This window comes from Mus caroli, chromosome 3 (genome assembly GCF_900094665.2).
Source record: "Mus caroli chromosome 3, CAROLI_EIJ_v1.1, whole genome shotgun sequence".
Taxonomy (NCBI): Eukaryota; Metazoa; Chordata; class Mammalia; order Rodentia; family Muridae; genus Mus; species Mus caroli.
This window is the reverse complement of record NC_034572.1, coordinates 27,354,461-27,372,440: the sequence shown is the minus strand read 5'-3', so window position 1 is coordinate 27,372,440 and position 17,980 is coordinate 27,354,461. Positions and strand designations below refer to the sequence as shown.

General features: G+C 44.4%; 1 protein-coding gene across 4 annotated transcripts in view; it reads left to right on the top strand.

Annotated features, from left to right (window-relative positions):
• The window catches only part of Zmat3 (zinc finger matrin-type 3), a 25,000-nt gene extending 7,134 nt beyond the window's left edge, over positions 1-17,866 (top strand). For 3 of the 4 annotated variants that reach the window (XM_029475524.1, XM_029475525.1, XM_029475526.1), the window contains exons 3-6: positions 12,938-13,060; positions 14,710-14,876; positions 14,994-15,094; positions 16,722-17,866. In XM_029475524.1, the coding sequence (XP_029331384.1) occupies positions 12,938-13,060; positions 14,710-14,876; positions 14,994-15,094; positions 16,722-16,936 (606 nt within the window). In that variant the 3' untranslated portion in view covers positions 16,937-17,866. The remainder of the gene's footprint in view (positions 1-12,937; positions 13,061-14,709; positions 14,877-14,993; positions 15,095-16,721) is intronic. The other variant, XM_029475527.1, reaches the window with a different exon arrangement.
• Positions 17,867-17,980: the final 114 nt, after the last annotated feature.

Genomic DNA, 17,980 nt, shown 5'->3' with positions numbered 1-17,980 from the left:
CCTGCCTCTGCCTCCCGAGTGCTGGGATTAAAGGCGTGTGCCACCACGCCCAGCGTGTGTTTTTATTTTATTTATTTTTTAAAATTTTTTTTTCTTTTTTGAGACAGGGTTTCTTTGTGTAGCCCTGGCTGTTCTGAAACTTTCTCTGTAGACCAGGCTGGCCTTGTGTTAAGAGAGATCCTCCTGCCTTTGTTTCCATCACCTCGCAGGAGCAATGCCTGATTTTAATGTGTTTGTGTGGGTTATATTGTACCCTGGGTTGCTTTTCCCCAGTACAGTTTTGTGACTCATATTGATATTGTGTCTACATATTGATAGAAACTTTGGGATCTGGACAGACAATTAGTTTGATGGGAAAATCATTGGATTTAGGCTTAAACTACTAATGAAGTCAACCTTTTAAAAAATTGTATATTTTTATGTGTTTGCTCTAAACTTTTTAGTTAACAAGATTTGTAAATCTGTAAATTATTCCTGTTTCCTTCATGACGCAGTGGGTAAATAAAACAGAAACAGAAATAAAAAAGTGAGAAAAATTCCCCAGTAACAAAAATTTTAAATGGGAAAATTGGGGGGAGAAGGACGGTTGGTTGTAGAACAGAAGTCAAATAGCTAAACATAAGTATAAAAAATGGAGGAGATGAGAGTCAGCTGGGTACGAAGGATGCAAACCCCTGGCCAGCACTGGGGGGTGGAGGGCAGGGGAGTGGGAGGCCGTGGCAAACTCCTGCTGCTGATGGAGGTTGAGGCCAGCCTGGGCTACGTGAGATCCTGTATACACCCCGCCCCACAAAAGAAAGCAGAGCCTAATTAAAAACCAATCTAGGATCGGATGTGACAGTGCATGCTTCTAACTTAGCTTAGAAGCAAAGGTTTGAATAAGGCCAGTGATACTGGTCATCATTGAGGTGCATTTCTCTCCCCCCACCCCCAACCTTCTTTCTGCCTTTAAAGCAAGGCAGAGGAGTTTGTGTGTCTTTGTTGGAGTAGTGGAAGTGGAAGAGAACAGACCTAAGAAGTGAACTTTGGATTGTGTGTGCATGGTGTATGCATTTGTACACATTCCTGTGTACAGGTGCACGTGTGTGTGACTACATTTGGAGGATAGAGGTCAGTGTTGGATGTCTTCTTCAACCATTCTTTACCATACTTTCTTTTTTTTTTAAATTGGATATTTTATGTATTTACATTTCAAATGTTATCCCCTTTCCTGGTTTCCCTTCTGGAACCCCCTTCTCCCATTCTCCCTTCCCCTGCTTCTCTTCCACCCACTCACTCCTACCTCCCTGCCCTGGCATTCGCCTATACTGGGGAATTGAGCCTTCACAGGACCAAGGGCCTCCTATTGATGCCAGACAATGCCGTCCTCTGCTACATATGCGACTGGAGCCATGGGTTCCCCCCATGTGTACTTTTTGGTTGGTGGCTTAGTCTCTGGGAGCTCTGGGGGGTCTGGTTGGTTGCTTTACTGACGGAACCATCTCTCCAGCGTCTGAGATTTGGATCTCTATAAGAGACATCGTCAGCATGAGAGTGTATGGAAGAGTAATCAGAGCATGATCATGTGGAACCAAGAAGAACAGGTGACCCATCATGGAAGAAAACTGTAGCAATGTTAGCCCAGAGCCAGGAATGGTGACCGCTGGGATTTTAGTACTTGGGAGGTAGAGGCAGTAGAGTGTACCATTCAAGGCATTCTCGCTACATTGTATTCAGGAACTTCTGAACATCCTGGGGTACTTGAGACCCTGTTCACATCAATCAGAAAAATGACAGACTGAAAGATGCCTGAGTGGGTAGGCCTAACTGAGTGCTAATAAAAGAAAGCTATTAGGGCCAGGGTGACACAGGGAGCCAGGACTTGCTAGCACTAGGGACATACCCCGGCAGTGAGTGCAGACTGGTAAAGCCAATGGTTTGTGAGGAAAGGAGGCTACAGATGTAAAGCTTTGTTGCAAGATGAAAAACCTGCTTTGCAATTGTTATTTCAGGGTGAGATCATGGACAAACATCTCAGTTATCTCCGTCACGTGCTTGGAAGTGGACAGGCCCCATGTGGATCACAGTTCACCCTCTGTATTACCTGACCCTCTTTAGTGAGCTCCTGTTGTTGACTGCGGAGTTTCATATTGCTCAGTGTCGTAAGCAGCCATTGTTAACTGGAGTCTGACTGTATCACGTTCCAGTACTCAGGATACAGTAGAGTCTGCTCCTTAACCACTCCCCTCAGCCTCACCTCCGTTTCTTCTGACTTCTTGATGTTCCACACTGGGGTCTGTCTTCCTCAGCCATGGGTGGCCATCGCAGATGGTTTATGCCCTATGCTTTTTAGCCCAGTCATTTAGCTGTGAAGCAGCCTCAGCCGAGTCATTTAGGTTTTAATGAGTCTACCTAATTTTTCAGATTTAAAACTATGGCTTTGGTTATAACTTAAATTCAAAATCTTGGAACAGAAATAAGTCTTCATTTTATTAAAATTTATCTCCATACTTAGATTATGTAGTGCGAGCCTGGCATGAAGGAGTATGATAGAATCTCATCAGCATAAACAACCAGAGGAAGAGTGGCTTTGAAAGGAAAGTAACAGGAAATTTGTTTACATTTATGTATGTCTATGGGGTCGAACTCAGGTTATCAGACTTGTTGGCAAGTGCTTGTATCTGCTGAGCTCTCTTGCAGGCCACATTGTTTTTTCAAAGCAAACTATATGAATAAAGTTTACTAGGTGCCCACCTTGAAAATTAGAAATTTATCTGCTAATTTGAGTATTCATGTGAAAAAGAACTAGTTACACAAAGCACTTTTCTAAAGTTCATGATAAACATAGATTGTGCTTGGTATCCAGATGTGTGTCACATGTTGGTGAGAGAAACCAAGCTGTTCTAGACCTATGATGCTAAACGCAGTGGTCTCCAGTCCTACTAAACATACTAACATGCTAAGCAGAGTGTGGGCTGGGGAGGTGGTGCCTTGGGTAAAGTACTGTGCTAGCTCAGAGCTCCTATCCCACAGAAAAGTTGGGTGTCATTCTCAGATATAATCCCAGCTAGCCCTTGGGGGTCAAAAGAGGGGCTGTGGAGGATTCAGAGACAGGAGGATGCCAAGGCCTGCCAGTCCAGCCAAAAGAGTAACTTCCAGGTTCAGTAAGAGGTTGATGTTTGGCCTGCTTCTTCCTCCCAGCCCCATGCTCCCAAAAATAAGACTCAGACTCAAAATACATTTACAAATACCTTGGCTATGTAGTTAGTCTCTTCTCTGACTAGACCACAACTTAGATAACTCAATTATTTTAACCTATATTCTGCCACATGGCTGGTTTCCCATGCTCAGGTACCATGCATCTGTCGCCACACATCTTCCCGGGAGGATCTTCCCATGCCTGGCTCTATCCCAGAATCCTTTCTACCTCCTGGATGTCCCACCTTCCATTTCCTGCCTAAGCCATAGACCATAGGCTTTTTAATTGATACATGATGCATCCATACAATGCACAAGATATTCTCTCTACAGCAAGAGACAGTATCTCAAAAAATATGGTAGAGAACAGTAGAGGAAGATTCTCTGTGTCGGCTGGCTTCTGCATGCTCAGGAATGCACACACACACTGTGATTGCATCTTCCTATATAAATTAAACAGCAGTGACTTTCCTTTTATGCTTAGTCCTTTCTCTTAGCGTTTTCTCTTCCCTCTGCTATTTTCAGAGTTGTGCCTGGAATAATTAGACCATAAAAGGTCTTCATTTCCCATTCTTTCTCAGCCTGCTGAACTTTGTTATCCATTACAGTGTTCCACTTATTTAGACACAGTTTAATATCACCCGTCCAGGTTTGCATGGATGTCAGTATTTCTAATCTCATCTTATTTTTTTATTAAAATTTAATTTTATTATGGTATGTGTATTTGTGCTCTGGTACACTATAGCTGGCTTCAGACACACCAGAAGAGGGTGTCAGGTCTCATTATGGGTGGTTGTGAGCCACCATGTGGTTGCTGGGATTTGAACTCAGGACCTTCGGAAGAGCAATCAGTGTTCTTACTCGCTGAGTCATCTCACCAGCCCTAAAGGTTCATTTTAAAGAGGCTTTGTTATAGTAAGATTCTCTCTTCTCAGATATGTCTAGGATGTGTCAAGTTGACAAAACCCAACCTGTACAAATACACAAAACCACATCATCTTGTTGCATTAGAAAGCTATACTAAGTGAAGGAATGCAGCCATCTCACTGTGATAGCTGCTGTGATAGTGCCTAGGACCTTGTGTGAGGACATTTCATCTCCAAAGATGCTACCCAACATCTAGACACCAGCTTATCTGTTTTCTAGAGCAGTCTGGGATTAGACCTAGTGCCCTATGCTGGACAAGTACTTTACTACTGAGCTACATCCCCAGCCTTTTAAACCTTTGATTTTTGAGACAAGGTTCACCAAGTTGCCCACCTGGTCTTGACCTCACAGGTGTTCTGCCTCAGCCTCCCTAGCAGCTGAATTATAAGACTACCATAGGTCCTACTTCCTAATTCAACCAATAGAGGTCTTAGAGCATGATTCTCAGGTATAAATGTAATTTTTATTAAACCACAAGTCTGTGAGCTTGGTCCATTTACCCGAGGAGGAACCCTTGCTGGTTCTCTCATTCTGTTGGCTGTAAGCACATCCAAGCCTTGCTTTGACCCTGGCATGGGACAGCACCTCACCTTATCCAGTCACTAGCTGGGTCTTGGCAGCCTTCTGCCTCTCCAGCTGAGTCCACCTGCTTCTCATCGCCCCCTTCAGACAGATATCCTTGCTCTGGACCAGTTGGACTACCCATCCTCTACTCTGGGTTTTACCAATTGTCTCCGTTGTTTAATATTCAGATTATAGAAAAATAAAAACAAAACCAAAACACCCAAAAGCAAACACAAACAAAACAAAGTCACAGGCTCAGGCGTCTTCTGAATATATTAAAACACCAACACTAATCTTCTCTTTACTTTTTTCTTTAAAGAAAAATTATTCTTCAAAAATGTCATACATCTACCTTGTACCTTGATCACATTGACCCCAAATTTCTCCTTCAGCTCCCATATGGCCCTTTCTCAACATGTTCCTTACCCACCTTCATGTCTTCTTTTTTCTTTCTCACCATTGTGTTTGTTTATTTATTTTGAGGCAGGGTCCCACTTTGTAGTTCTGGCTTTCTTGGAACTCATTATGTAGACCAGGCTGGCTTCAAACTCACAGAGGTTCTCCTTCCTCTGCCTTTCAAGTGATGACATTGAAGGTGTACACCACCACAACCTGCTCATTATTTTAAAGACATACTATTTCCTTTATTCTTTGAGAATTTCCCAACTGTATACAGTGTATTTTGATCATATTTACCTCCCATTTTCTCTTCCAGCTTCCCCCCCTCTTTTTTTTCTATGAGCCACTACTCTCATTAAAAAATGGGTCTGATTCTATGTATGAGTATGGGCCATCCATTGCATCCACTGGCACTTGACACCTTTGAGGAAAAGTGAGTTCCCCTCCCCCAGAAGTTATCAGCCGCCAGTAGCTCCTCAGCTAGAGGTGGAACCTCTGAGGCCCAGCACCTCCCATTCTGTGCTGTCAAGTCCTTTCTGTCCCCCCTTTTCCACCATGTTCTCTGGTCCTCTTGGGGTCACCATTGACCTGGTAGGCCAAATCTAGCTGTGTCTCTCTTGCCATCTTGGTGACATTTGATACTGGTAGCATTTTCCCTCTTAAACAACTTAAGAAAGTATCTTGTCACTCCAAGTAATGTCTGTGGAACAGAGAACTCATGGTGATACAGCAGATGCTTGCTGGCATTCCCATGCGCTGTGTCTTTTCTTCTCCAGTCTTCTTTCTGGCTCTCAGCTTGGATTTGCTATGGTTTTACAGTTCCACACTCTATTGCTTCCAGTTGTTGAAGATTGCCATCGGGCTTTCGGGTCCTCAGGAGGAGAGAAACAGTGTCCAGCGCAACAGTTGTTTCCTTCTGTGTACACCGGGGTTGTGATCCCAGGTTCTTGGGTTGTTCACACAGAGAACATTACAGTTGCTCAGAATCAAGTCTTCTTTATTGTGATCCATACGTGGATTGTAAACTTGAAATTGTGCTGCTTTTTCTTGACTTTCTACTGGGTTTCCGAGAACAGGAGGAAGACTCATATGCCCTAAAGAAACCCATTACCATCTTTCCTCCCCATATTACCTCTTCAGTCTGTCTCTTTGTTATTCATAATCGTTATGAATAATGCATTCATAATGCATTGCATGCATGAAGCCCACTGACTCCTGTGTTAGTTTTTCACATTGGACCAGGACTCCTTGTGTAGCCTTTTCTTCCTGGAATTTCAGTTGCTTTTCTCGTCCTTTCTCTCTCTCTTTTTTTAAAATTTATGTTTTATTAGATATTTTCTTTATATACATTTCAAATGCTATCCTGAAAGTTCCCTATACCCTCCCTCTGCCCTGCTCCCCTACATACCTACTCCCGCTTCTTGGCCCTGGCATTCCCCTGTATTGGGGCATATAAAGTTTGCAATACCAAGGGGCCTCTCTTCCCAGTGATGGCCAACTAGGCTATCTTCTGCTACATAAGCAGCTGGAGATACCAGATCTGGGGGTACTGGTTAGTTCATATTGTTGTTCCACCTATAGGGTTGCAGACCCCTTTAGCTCGTTGGGTGCTTTCTCTATCTTCTCTTACATCATTTTTATTATAGCACCACCCTCCTCCACAGACTTCTACCCACATACATCATCACATGAAATGCCCCTTTGTACCTTAGGTCTCTCTTTCTTACCCCATTTCCCCCTGTATGACCTCTGGCTCGTTTTACATTTGCAACTTTGTACTTCTGTTCACTATTCCTTGGGTGACTATTTTCTAAACATTGTTATCTTTTTCCTTGTCCTCCCTCCAACCCCCTTTGATGTTTCCTCAGAATGTAGCTTGGTCACAGGACCCCAAGGAAGAGAGAACAAATGTAATTGTGTATTCTAACTGCTGGTTACTTTGTGTTGTCTCAACACAAGCCAGACTCATTTGGGAAAGGGGGCTCAATTGAGAAAATACCTGTGAGCAAGCTGTGGAACGGAGAACTCATAGGAGGAGGGCATTTTCTCGATTGATTGATGTTCAGGGACTCAGCCCACTGTGTACAGTGCCACCACTAGGCAGCTGGTCTTGGATGGTATAAGAAAGCGGGCTGAGCCAGCACACAACATCCCTCCGCAGCTCAGCTACACACACAGCATCCCTCCACAGCTTGGCTGCTCTTCTGCTAGCTTCTGTAGTCATGGACTATAAGCTGTGAGTTGAAGTAAACGCTCCCTTCTTTAGTCGGTTTTGCTCTTGGTGTTTTATCACAGTAGTAGGAACCCTACCTAAGACACCAGCAAACCTCACTTTTAAATAATATGAAGAAGTAACAGGAAGTAAACATTTCTTGTCCCTTACATTTCAAGAATGTGTCTGCATTGTGCTGTACTAGAAGCGTAGCTCTAGGTAGTATTTACTGTTCCCCATTGTCTAGACTCACCTAATGTGGAAGAGAAACCTTCCTCTGGGCTTTTTTTTCTCTTTGTAGGCAACCTGCTTTAATTGTCTCTCCCTCTATTTCCTTCCCTGTAAGGTTTTAGGCTCCTCGTTTATTCTTTGAGTCTGAAATTTCATACTGATGGATGTGTCTGGCTCTGGGTCTTTAAAATTTGTTCTGGTCAGCACATAGTAGAAAACTTTCTGTTTTCATCCATTATCTAAGCTCTGGAGACGGTTAAATTTTTTTTTTTAAATAATATCCTCTGTGCCTCCCCCACTCCCATATCTGGAAACCTTACAATCCCTATCCCTTGACTAATTTCCTTTTTGCTCCTGCACAGTTTATTGAAATATAGTGATGTAATGATAGACATGATTTTGGATCTTTGACTGGTACTTTTACATAGTAATTTCGTCTTATCCCCGGGACTGCCTGTCATTTTGTGACCTTCCTCCGGAGGTTGCCTGACACTCTGGAGGGTACCACTCCTGTAGGTGTTGTGCTTTCCCACCCATGCATTCACAAGTTGAACCGAGCACGTGTGCACATGGCTGTAACGTGTGTGTTCTGAGGGTGGCCACAGCCCAGCATGGACTTTCTATCCTTCACAGTTCATGGATAAATCTGTCCTCAGCATAGACACGAGTCACCTCTGTATTATTTTCCCTTTCTTTATTAAGCTGGGAACTTTTACCTTTTTACTTCAAGGGAGTGCTTACCATTTTCTCTGGGTCATGTATGAATGCCAGCATTGTAGCACTTACACCATGGCACCATCTTTACAGAAAATGGTGGTTCCTGGCACACAGGTGTTGTCATACAACAGCATCCATCTCCTGGTGGTGACTAATGACTGAGGTGGTAGCAGGTTGAGCATGGGTATACCAGAAGAAAGGATGGGTCATATCCAGGCAGATGAATTACAAGTGTTTTTAAAATGTGTGAATCATGAATCTTTTTTTTTCTTTTCTTGCCTTGTTTGTTTTTAAGGCAGGGTTTCCCTGTAACAACCCTATCTGTCCTGGAACTTGATTATAATAAGTCCTGGCTGGCCTTGAACTCTCAGAGATCCACCTACTTCTGCCTCTGCCTCCTGAGTGCCTGGATTAAAGGCATGCACCACATGCCTGGCCAAAATGTGTGAATCTTTATTTCTGGAGTTTTCTGTGTTATACAGTGTGACTCCAGAAGTGAAACCAAGGGGTGAGAGTGGCTTCTGCCCTACCTGTCCCAAAGGAGCGAGAGTAGGTTCTGCACTGCCTGTCCTGAGGGGCGAGAGTGGCCTCCACATTGCTCATTCCAAGGGGTGAGGGGAGGGTGGGCTTCTGTCTCCTCCCTTCTAATTATTAGTTCACTTAGATTTAATTTTAGAAGTAGCTTTGATTTGAAATACTATTGGATTTCATTTAACTATTTATTTTTGTTTTTTGAGACACAGTCTCAGTCCTTATATAGCCTTAGTTATCCTAGAACTCACTCTATAGAGCATCCTGGCCTTCTGCCTTAGAGATCAGTCTGCCTCTGCCTCCTGAGTGCTGAGATTAAAAGTGTGTGTCACCACTTTTTTCCTTCTTTTTTAATTCCATAGCTGTTCTCTAAGCAGCAGGATTCTTGATTTCTTACTCCTTTCAGAGCATCCATTTAAAATGGGAAGTCAAGTAAGAATGTGAAGTCATGAACCTGAGTATTTACTTGGTAGTCTTATGCTTGCCTGGTATGCAGTATTAGAAATACAACCTGTTTTTGCCTTTGAGAACAGTGATTTTTGACACATATCAACACGTATCAGGTAGTCCAAACAGTTCCTTGTGCCTGATGTTGCTTTGGCCACTGAGAATGGTCCCTGGGTGAAGTGGGGTGGCATGGTGTCACGAATTCTGCAAGTGGATGACTGTTTCCTGTTATGGCACTTTCTTTCTTCTTCTTTTTCTTTTTCTTTATTATTATATGTAAGTACACTGTCACTGTCTTCAGATGCATCAGAAGAGGGTGTCAGATCTCATTACGGATGGTTGTGAGCCACCATGTGGTTGCTGGGATTTGAACTCAGGACCTTCGGAAGAGCTGTCGGTGCTCTTAACCACTGAGCCATCTCTCCAAACCTATGGCACTTTCTTAAGGGTTTGAAAAACTTTACTACTGCTTCTTGTCTTAGACTTACAGACTTGAGCTTCATCCAGTTTCCCAAGTATGGATGGACTACGTAGAAGTACAATTATCAGCACTCAGACCCAGATCCTGAGCTGCGTGTTTGGCATGTAGACAAGACTTGGGAGGTGGTGGGAGGATGGTAGGATGGTCAGGTGTTCCACTTGCCTTCGTCGTGAATTCTAAGCCAGCCTGAGCTGCCTAGATTCTGCTTTAAAAAAACGGATGTAACAATAAACCCACCCCAAGCACACCAAAGCACCGGATGGAAACTGTGCACTCTCTATCCTTTGGAAACTGTTGTCATTTCACCACTGTCTACCCAGAGCCCCTTTTGCCTCTGGTGACTAGTCCAAAACTAAAATCTACATGCAATTTTAATGTTTTCTTTAACTTAGGCAGGCCATTCCTCCACCACCTTCTCTTCCTCCTCTTCTGCATCTTTGTCTTCTTTAATGGTCTTACCGGTTTTTGAAGAATGGTTTTGTTGAGTGTTGCAGATTTTGCCTGGCTTAATTGAGTTTGGGCAAGAGTACCACAGACACGATGTTGTGTCCTTTGAGCTGAATGAGTCAAGTGCTTCCATGGCACTAATTATCTCTCAGTTAAGGTGGTGCCTACAAGGATCTCCTTGGAAAAGATGCCGTTTCCCTGTTGAGTAAGGATCATATGGACAGATATTTTGAGACCACATTGTGTTTTTATTTCTCATCGCACTTTTGCTTAGTTAGTGATGTTTCTCATCCGCAGTGACTATTAATTACAGTGGGGCTTGCCAAAGAGCGTGGGAAGGGGTGGTTCTGGGCACGGGACCAGGGCTTCGCTCATGCGAGGCATGTGTTCAGTCGCTGAGCTGTGCCCCTCACCCCTTCTCAGTTCTTAATTTTGAGATAGTCCTGTGTTTATTACTGCTCTTGGTGGCGTCGTGAACCTGGGACAGTGGGACCTGAGGATGAGGTGGACTGCAGTCCCATGCAGTAGCCAACTTTATTCAGAGTATCAGACAGTTTATGCTCTGAGTGTTAAGAGTCACCGGAGTAAAGTGTACAAGCACAGGGACAAGCCCAGTGTGGTGAAGCGTGGTTTTCGGCTGAGGCATACGAATAACAACAGCTGAAGTAAACCCACTCCTGTCTGGTACATGGTACAAGACCCTGGGAGGGTCTTGGAAGCACATTGTAAGAATAGTGGTGTGTTTCAAAGACACCAAGGTCACAAGACTGTGGCTTTTTTTTTTTTTTTTTTTGAGTTTTCTCACAAGCATTCAGAATTCTCACAGCACTCCATTCATATACTGTATTCTTATAGTATGTTCTGAGACTTTGTCACCCAGGCAGGCCTTGAACTTGTGTGACCCTCCTTCCCCAGCCTCTCAGCTAGCTGGAACTACAGGTGTGTACCACCATGTCTTTGTTTGCTTATTTGGTATAGACCCTCACTATATAGCCTTGGCTGGCTTGGAACTCACTCTGGAGACTAGGCTGGCCTTGAACTCATAGAGATCCACCTGACTCTTACCTCTTCAGTGCTGGGTGGGATAAAAGGTATATACAATCACAACCATCTGCCACACATTTATTCATTGTCTATAAGAAGCCAGGTAAAGTGAACTAGAGTTGCAGCACAGATAGAGAAGTCCAAGGCTGGGCCGTGGGCACCATAGAGCTTAAGGTCTGACAGAAGAAGAGAGGTGGGAGGAGATAAGAGGGAGCCACGGAAGGCAGAACATGCTGAGAAGGACTGAGGGAGGGTTCATGGTGTTGTATTGCTTAGAGTTCGCGTAAGATCATAGAGGGGACCAGAAGCTTGACTCTCTGGTAATCCCATGGAAATGGTATGGCTGGAACATTTGGATGGCAGGGGATGGAACTTAGCTGTCTTTAGGCCATCTGTTGCTCCTTAGTTCACTCCTAGGAGTTAGCTGATAGTGTTGGTATGAAGGCTTAACTTTTACAACATGGTTTAAAAGCAATGAACTGTTTTACCCACATTCAGAGTAATTTTATTTTGGAGTGTACGGAGGCTGAAAGAAGGCATCGATCTAGGATTGCAATTACAGGTGCCTATGAGCTGCCTAATGTGGGTGCTGGGAACTGAACCCAAGTCCTCTATAGCAGTGGGAAGCTCTTTTAATTTCTGGGTCATCTCTGCAGTCCCGTCAGAATGCTTCTGATTCTTCCCACCAGTTTGCATTTATTTATTAGCTTAAGGAATATACTTCTGTGATTTATAACTTAAAACTTGGTGAGAAAGGCCACTCTGACTTGGGAGAAGTTCATAGTGTTGCCACAAGCCACCAAGATGTGTGATAAGGGCTTCTCTGAAGGTCTAAAGTCATGGCTCTGCTAATGTTCCCTTCTGAAGGTGTGTGCCCACTCCCACAGCAGTTCCTCCGCTGTGAGGCATGGGCGATATCAGCAGCTTGTTACAGGATTTGTGAGCAGTGAGTGAACTGAGGCTCGTGCACATTGACCTCGGTATGAAGTGCCCCTGTGTAAGGGCTGCTTTTGTAAAAGTGATTGGATTAGCTGTCTCATTACTCGATTCAGAAGCCAGTTAGATCAGAGCATCTCAAGATGCCCACTGAAGCAGTGGTGTGAATGGTGCTAAGCTTTAGGCAGGACACAGCACTGGGAGGTGTGAGCCTTCTCTAGAAACTTAGAGGAAATTAATATCTTTTGGCTGCATTCTGTGACCTTCTCCAGATAAATACAGTGGTTCTCTTAGAACCAAACGGTAGATTTCTTACTGTCAGTTTGACACAACCTCTCAGGAAGAGGGAACCTCATTTGAATGATCTCTTCAATCGAGTTGGTCTTGGCCATGTGTATGAGAGGTTGTCTTGATTAATAGTTGATGTCAGAGGGTCTGGGCCACAACAGGCATCACCATCTTTACCTAGGGTGGGTCTGGGCTGTTGAAGAAAGCCAGCTGAGAGTGAGCCAGTGGGTGAGCTGGGAAGCAGTGCTCATCCACCGCCTCTACTTGAGTTCTGTCTGGCCCTGCATAAGTTTGTGCTCCGACTTAGTGACCTGGAAGTGTAAGCTAAACTAAACCTTTCCCCCTACCAAGTTGCTTTTGGTCATGCCGTTGACAACAGCAACAGGACACAGAGCAAGCATGGACTCTTGTTCTTTCAGATGGAGCCAGAACTGCCCAGTGGTCTGTTGTCCTTTGTGCTGCTGGGTGGGTGCGTCGACGATCACCATGTGACAAAGTGTCCTCTTTGTGATTGCCTGCTTTGTGTTTACCTCTAGGGTAAAAACCATGGCAAGAAACTACGAAATTATTACGCAGCTAACAGCTGTCCTCCTCCAGCCAGGGTGAGCAGCGTGGTGGCAGAGCCTGTAGCCACACCCCTCGTTCCTGTCCCTCCGCAGGTGAGGCAGTGCAGAGGCTGTCACATACACGTGGTCATGAGTATGGTGGCCTGGCTGGGCCACGCCCTGAAAGCTTCTTGGTCCTCCTAACTACTGTAGCTGTGTCTGCCAAAAGTTTTGAGCCTTGGGATCTCTCATTGGACTTGGCAGTGATGTGTGGGATGATGGAACAGTATTGTTAGGTCCATTGTTCTGTGCCTTCAGATTTAGGTTAAATGGCTATGTAATGTCTACATTTTGCTCTGAAAAACAACAACAACAACAACAACAAAACATTTAAGGACTGGAGAAATGGCTCAGTGGTTAAGCTCAATTACTGCTCTTGTGAGACCTGGGTTTTGTTCCAAGCACCCACAAGGTGGCTCACAATCATCTGTAACTCCAGTTCTAGGGGAGTTAGTTCTTCTGATTTCTGAGGGTCCCAGGTCCACATGTTGTGCATACATACATGTAGACAAAAAAATTCACATGTATAATGTAAAATAAATCAAAAAAATTCTATTAAAATATTATTTATCTTGATTGCTTTGATACTGTCTTAAATCCCACACACTAGATTTAATAGATTTTATAATTGGCTTCATCCTAGTCTTGGATCCTGGCCTCATTTAGTATTTGCTATTACTTGGAAGTGTTGGCCTTATTATTCAAAGCTTTGTCCATGGACTGGCAGCATGAGCCTTATGGGGGGCTTTATTAGAAGCCTGGGAAAGCTAAGTAACTTTCTATGGGTTGCATCTTTAAAAATGTTGCAAAGCAAAATTTTGTTTCATGTATGCCTGATGTTCCCAACCACCAAGATATAACGTTACCTTCTGGAGTGTTTTCCTCCTTCAATTAGGTACCCTGCTGAGTCTCCTCAATTTATGGGAGAAAGAGATACATTAGAAGTGGCAGCAGAAGTCTTCAGCCGAGTGGTTTTTACATTACGAGTTTCTTAGGGATGCTGTAGAGAGTCAGGTGGCCGTCCCTTTCCTCTTGGGACAATAGCACAGACTATTTTGTTTAGCACAAACTCTGAAATATGAAGATACCATGCTGTCTCTGGAGAATCTTCTCTTCTAGGTCAGAAAATGCTAGTCCCTCCCCCCCCCCTGCCCAATTGTTCTAGATAAGGTATGGTTTCCACAAATCTTAACCTTTCTTCTACCCAGAGTTTACTTTGTAGCTTTTGCTAGTCCAGTGCAGTTTAGTATCTTGTGATTGTTTTCCTGGTTTAGTGAGGTGTTGTCCCTGGTTATGTATACACGGGTGGTTTGGAGAGGTTGTGGGACTGGAACTTTCAAAACTTTGTGGCTTTGAGGCTAGGTAGGTTGCTCAGTACACAGTAGGTGCTCATTGTTTATTGGTGGATTTTGAGTAGCCTTCCCTGGCAAGAAGATTTTAGCCTTACCTATTGACTTGTTTCCTACCCTAAATGTCCACACTTTAAACCCATTTTCTCAATGGATACTAGTTAGTGCTTTGGTTCATAGGAAATTGTAATCCAAAATGGGACAAAGGGTCTCCCAGTCTCTCTTTCCGGGGATTTACTTTCTAATAAGATTCAGTGTCTGTGGCCATGCCCTAGGCTATGGTTAGGTCTCAAGGCTCTGAGGGATCTTGGAGGAGAGGAAGGTGTAACTGCTCTTCTGTGTCTTTGCTGGCAGGTGGGCTCCTGCAAGCCAGGGGGCAGGGTGATCCTGGCTACAGAGAATGACTACTGTAAGCTGTGCGATGCCTCCTTCAGCTCCCCTGCCGTGGCACAGGCGCACTACCAGGGGAAGAACCATGCCAAGAGACTCCGTCTGGCCGAAGCTCAGAGTCACTCATTCTCGTAGGTATTGCCATTGCCTCTGAGGACAGACTGTTATGTGAGAGAGACTGTGGCAGAGGAGAAGCTGAAAGGGAGCCTTGTTCGACTGGCTCACTCATTTCAAATTCCTTTCACCAGGGACTCCGCAGAGGCAGGGCAACGGCGGACTCGGAAAGAAGGGAGTGAATTTAAGATGGTGGCCACCAGGAGGAATATGTATCCAGTCCAGAGCAATTCAGGTAGCCTGTGTGTCCTGGGTGTACAAAGCATACACGCGTCTGGCGTCTGCAAAAGATAGCAGTAGGTGGGCCCCGGGAATTAGGTAGTGGGTGTTTTCCTAAGTTGCTCTTCTGGCTGATCAGGCTGCTGTTTATTTCTGGTATTCTTTATTTCCTACTAAGTATACTATTTTGGTTTTAGTGTTTTAGAGTCTCTTATAAGTCCTTTTTAAAAAAATAGTTATCCGATGAAATATGTAAAGCTCATTAGAAAATGGGCCTCTTAGGGGTTGGGAAGATGGTGCAGGCATACACGCGTGAAGACCTGAGTTTGATTCCAATCTCAAGTGGAAAAAGCCAGGCACGGCAATTCACACCGCTTATCTCAGGTGGAGATGGAAGGTCCCTGGAGCTCACTGGCCTAACAGCCTAGCTGAATCAGCAAGCCTCAGACTCTGAGAGTCTCAAAATATAAGTAGAGAGTTATTAAGGAAGAAACTGGACACGTTCAAGCACGCATGCTCACTCATGCTTCCTGATTTTTAAGTCACACCATGTTCAGTGTGGTCTTTATACAGGTAATGAGTGAGAGTTATCTAGGGAATTCTTGTGATGTGTGCATTCAGCAGAGAGCCGTGTGTTTATGGAAGTGTTCTCTGCTTATTCTACTCCTGGCTACCACAGCCTCCAATGCTATGTGTGCCCGAAGGGGCTGTTTTTATGAGCAGGAAAGCAAAAACAGAGTTCACCGAATAACAAGAGACAGCTAAATAACAAAATACAGAAAGTCAGTAAAACCTTTTGTATGACGAATATTATCTCAATGTATTATTAGTTATGATCAAAGTTAACCAAAGGACAAAGATGGTCAGGCTGGATTTAAAAAGCCAGATGAGATGAAGGAACATCCCCCTAGCTGTGTTAATGTCAAGGAAAATACATTTTAGGACGGGAATGGCACAGATTAGGCTCTCTGAGTAATCCAAATACAGAGACTGGGCTGGAGCCATGGGCTTTATTCTGTCCCTCACACTGGCTTCAAATTTGTCACAATCCTTTGCCTTAGGCTCCCAGGTGCTGAGTTATAGGCACAAGCCACCATGCTTGGCTACAGTCTTTAAACATTTATTTTTAAGAGTCATGAGCATTTAGAACTTGAGTACAGGCTTAGATCTGTAGTCAATGCCCTGGCACTTGTTGGAAAATCATTTTATGTGTGTAGGTTGAACTTCTATGTACATGTAATTAAAAAAAAAAATCCATTCACCTCTCCTTCATTTAAACTCTTCAGTTAAGAGTCTGATTTTGAATTTAGAATTATCGATTACAGTGAAGACTGGTGGAGTGTTTTTTTCTAAATGGACATTCTGAGGATCTGTGTGTGTGTGTGTGTTGAGCGTGTAAAGGCTAGAGGTTTAATTTTGGGGTAGCTTTCTCTATTGCTCTCCACCTTATATTTCAAGACAGTGTCGCTCACGGAACCTACAGCTCACGCATTGACTAGGCTAGCTGGCTACTCTGTCCCCAGGACCCTCCTGTCTCTGCCTTCTGCACTGTGGTTTCAAGCCCAAGCCGCAATGCTTTTTTGTGGGTGCCGGAGAAGCCCCGCCTTCTACCTTGACTACCTCACTTCTGTCTCTTGTGTCAGCAGGCCCTTATTTCAATGCTCGCTCCCGGCAGAGGATCCCGCGAGATCTCGCCATGTGCGTGACTCCAAGTGGCCAGTTTTACTGCTCGATGTGTAACGTTGGGGCTGGCGAAGAGCTGGAGTTCCGGCAGCATCTAGAGAGCAAGCAGCACAAAAGCAAGGTGTCCGAGCAGCGGTACAGGAGCGAGATGGAGAACCTGGGTTACGTTCAGTGATGGCCATCCTCACAGAGAAGCCTGTCCTGCCTGTTTGCCTTCTGTCGACCTGCCTTGCTTTGTGGTCCTCCATGCGTACATTCCTCATTTCTCTGCTTAGTGCGAGTAACCTGCAGCGGTGCCAGAGCCAGAGTCGGGGTCGGGGAGGGAGGTGCGTTTCTTAGGTCACCAGGATGCTCTTTTGGGCCAACTGTGTCGAACAACTCACAGCGAGCTTCCTGCCCCATCAGGTGTAACTTCTTATCTTGGCCAAGTTCTGGTTAAGCAGCAGTAGCCTGACTATTTAGAGCTACGATTATTTAAAAATGGCATCTACTTTTGCGGTTTTAGGTTTACGCACATTAGAGGAATTGACTTGAGTTCTTACTTCCAATTATAGAGAAAACAGGTAAACAGAGATTCCCGTTTCCTGATGCTCCTGGGAACCATTACCACCACAGTGTGGTGTCACAAGATGTGCTGTTAGGGTGTGAGCCTGGGTCTCCCAGCAGCTCCTGGTTCCCTGTGGCATATTCCCCCCCCCGCCCCCCTCCGTAATTAACACATAGGTTTCCTTGAATTCATATACGTCCAGAATACTGTGTTCTTCTGAACATGTGACTTCATCTCCAGTTGTGAACCGCACACATGTAATTCTCGTCCGTCACTTTCCCTGCTTAGATCAGCTTCTCTGCTCGCTCACCCCATCCTCATGGCTGTGCTGGCAGTTTTGGAGACCCAGATATGACTGTCTAATGAGTTGAAGATGGATATTCTTTTAGAAAATATATTTTCAGATGATTTGAGGATGTGTTTGAGATTTCAATTTGGAATTCTATTTTCACTGATGATTATGTGACCTCATGAGATAGTCATTTTGTGGCTTTTGACGATTGTATCCTGACACTGCCCTGACAGGTAATGGGCATGCCTGGAAAATACCCCTGTCCGTCCGTCCGTCTGTCCTTTCTTTTTCTTTCTTTCTTTCTTTCTTTCTTTCTTTCTTTCTTTCTTTCTTTCTTTCTTTCTTTCTTTCTTTCTTTCTTTCTTTCTCTCTCTCTCTCT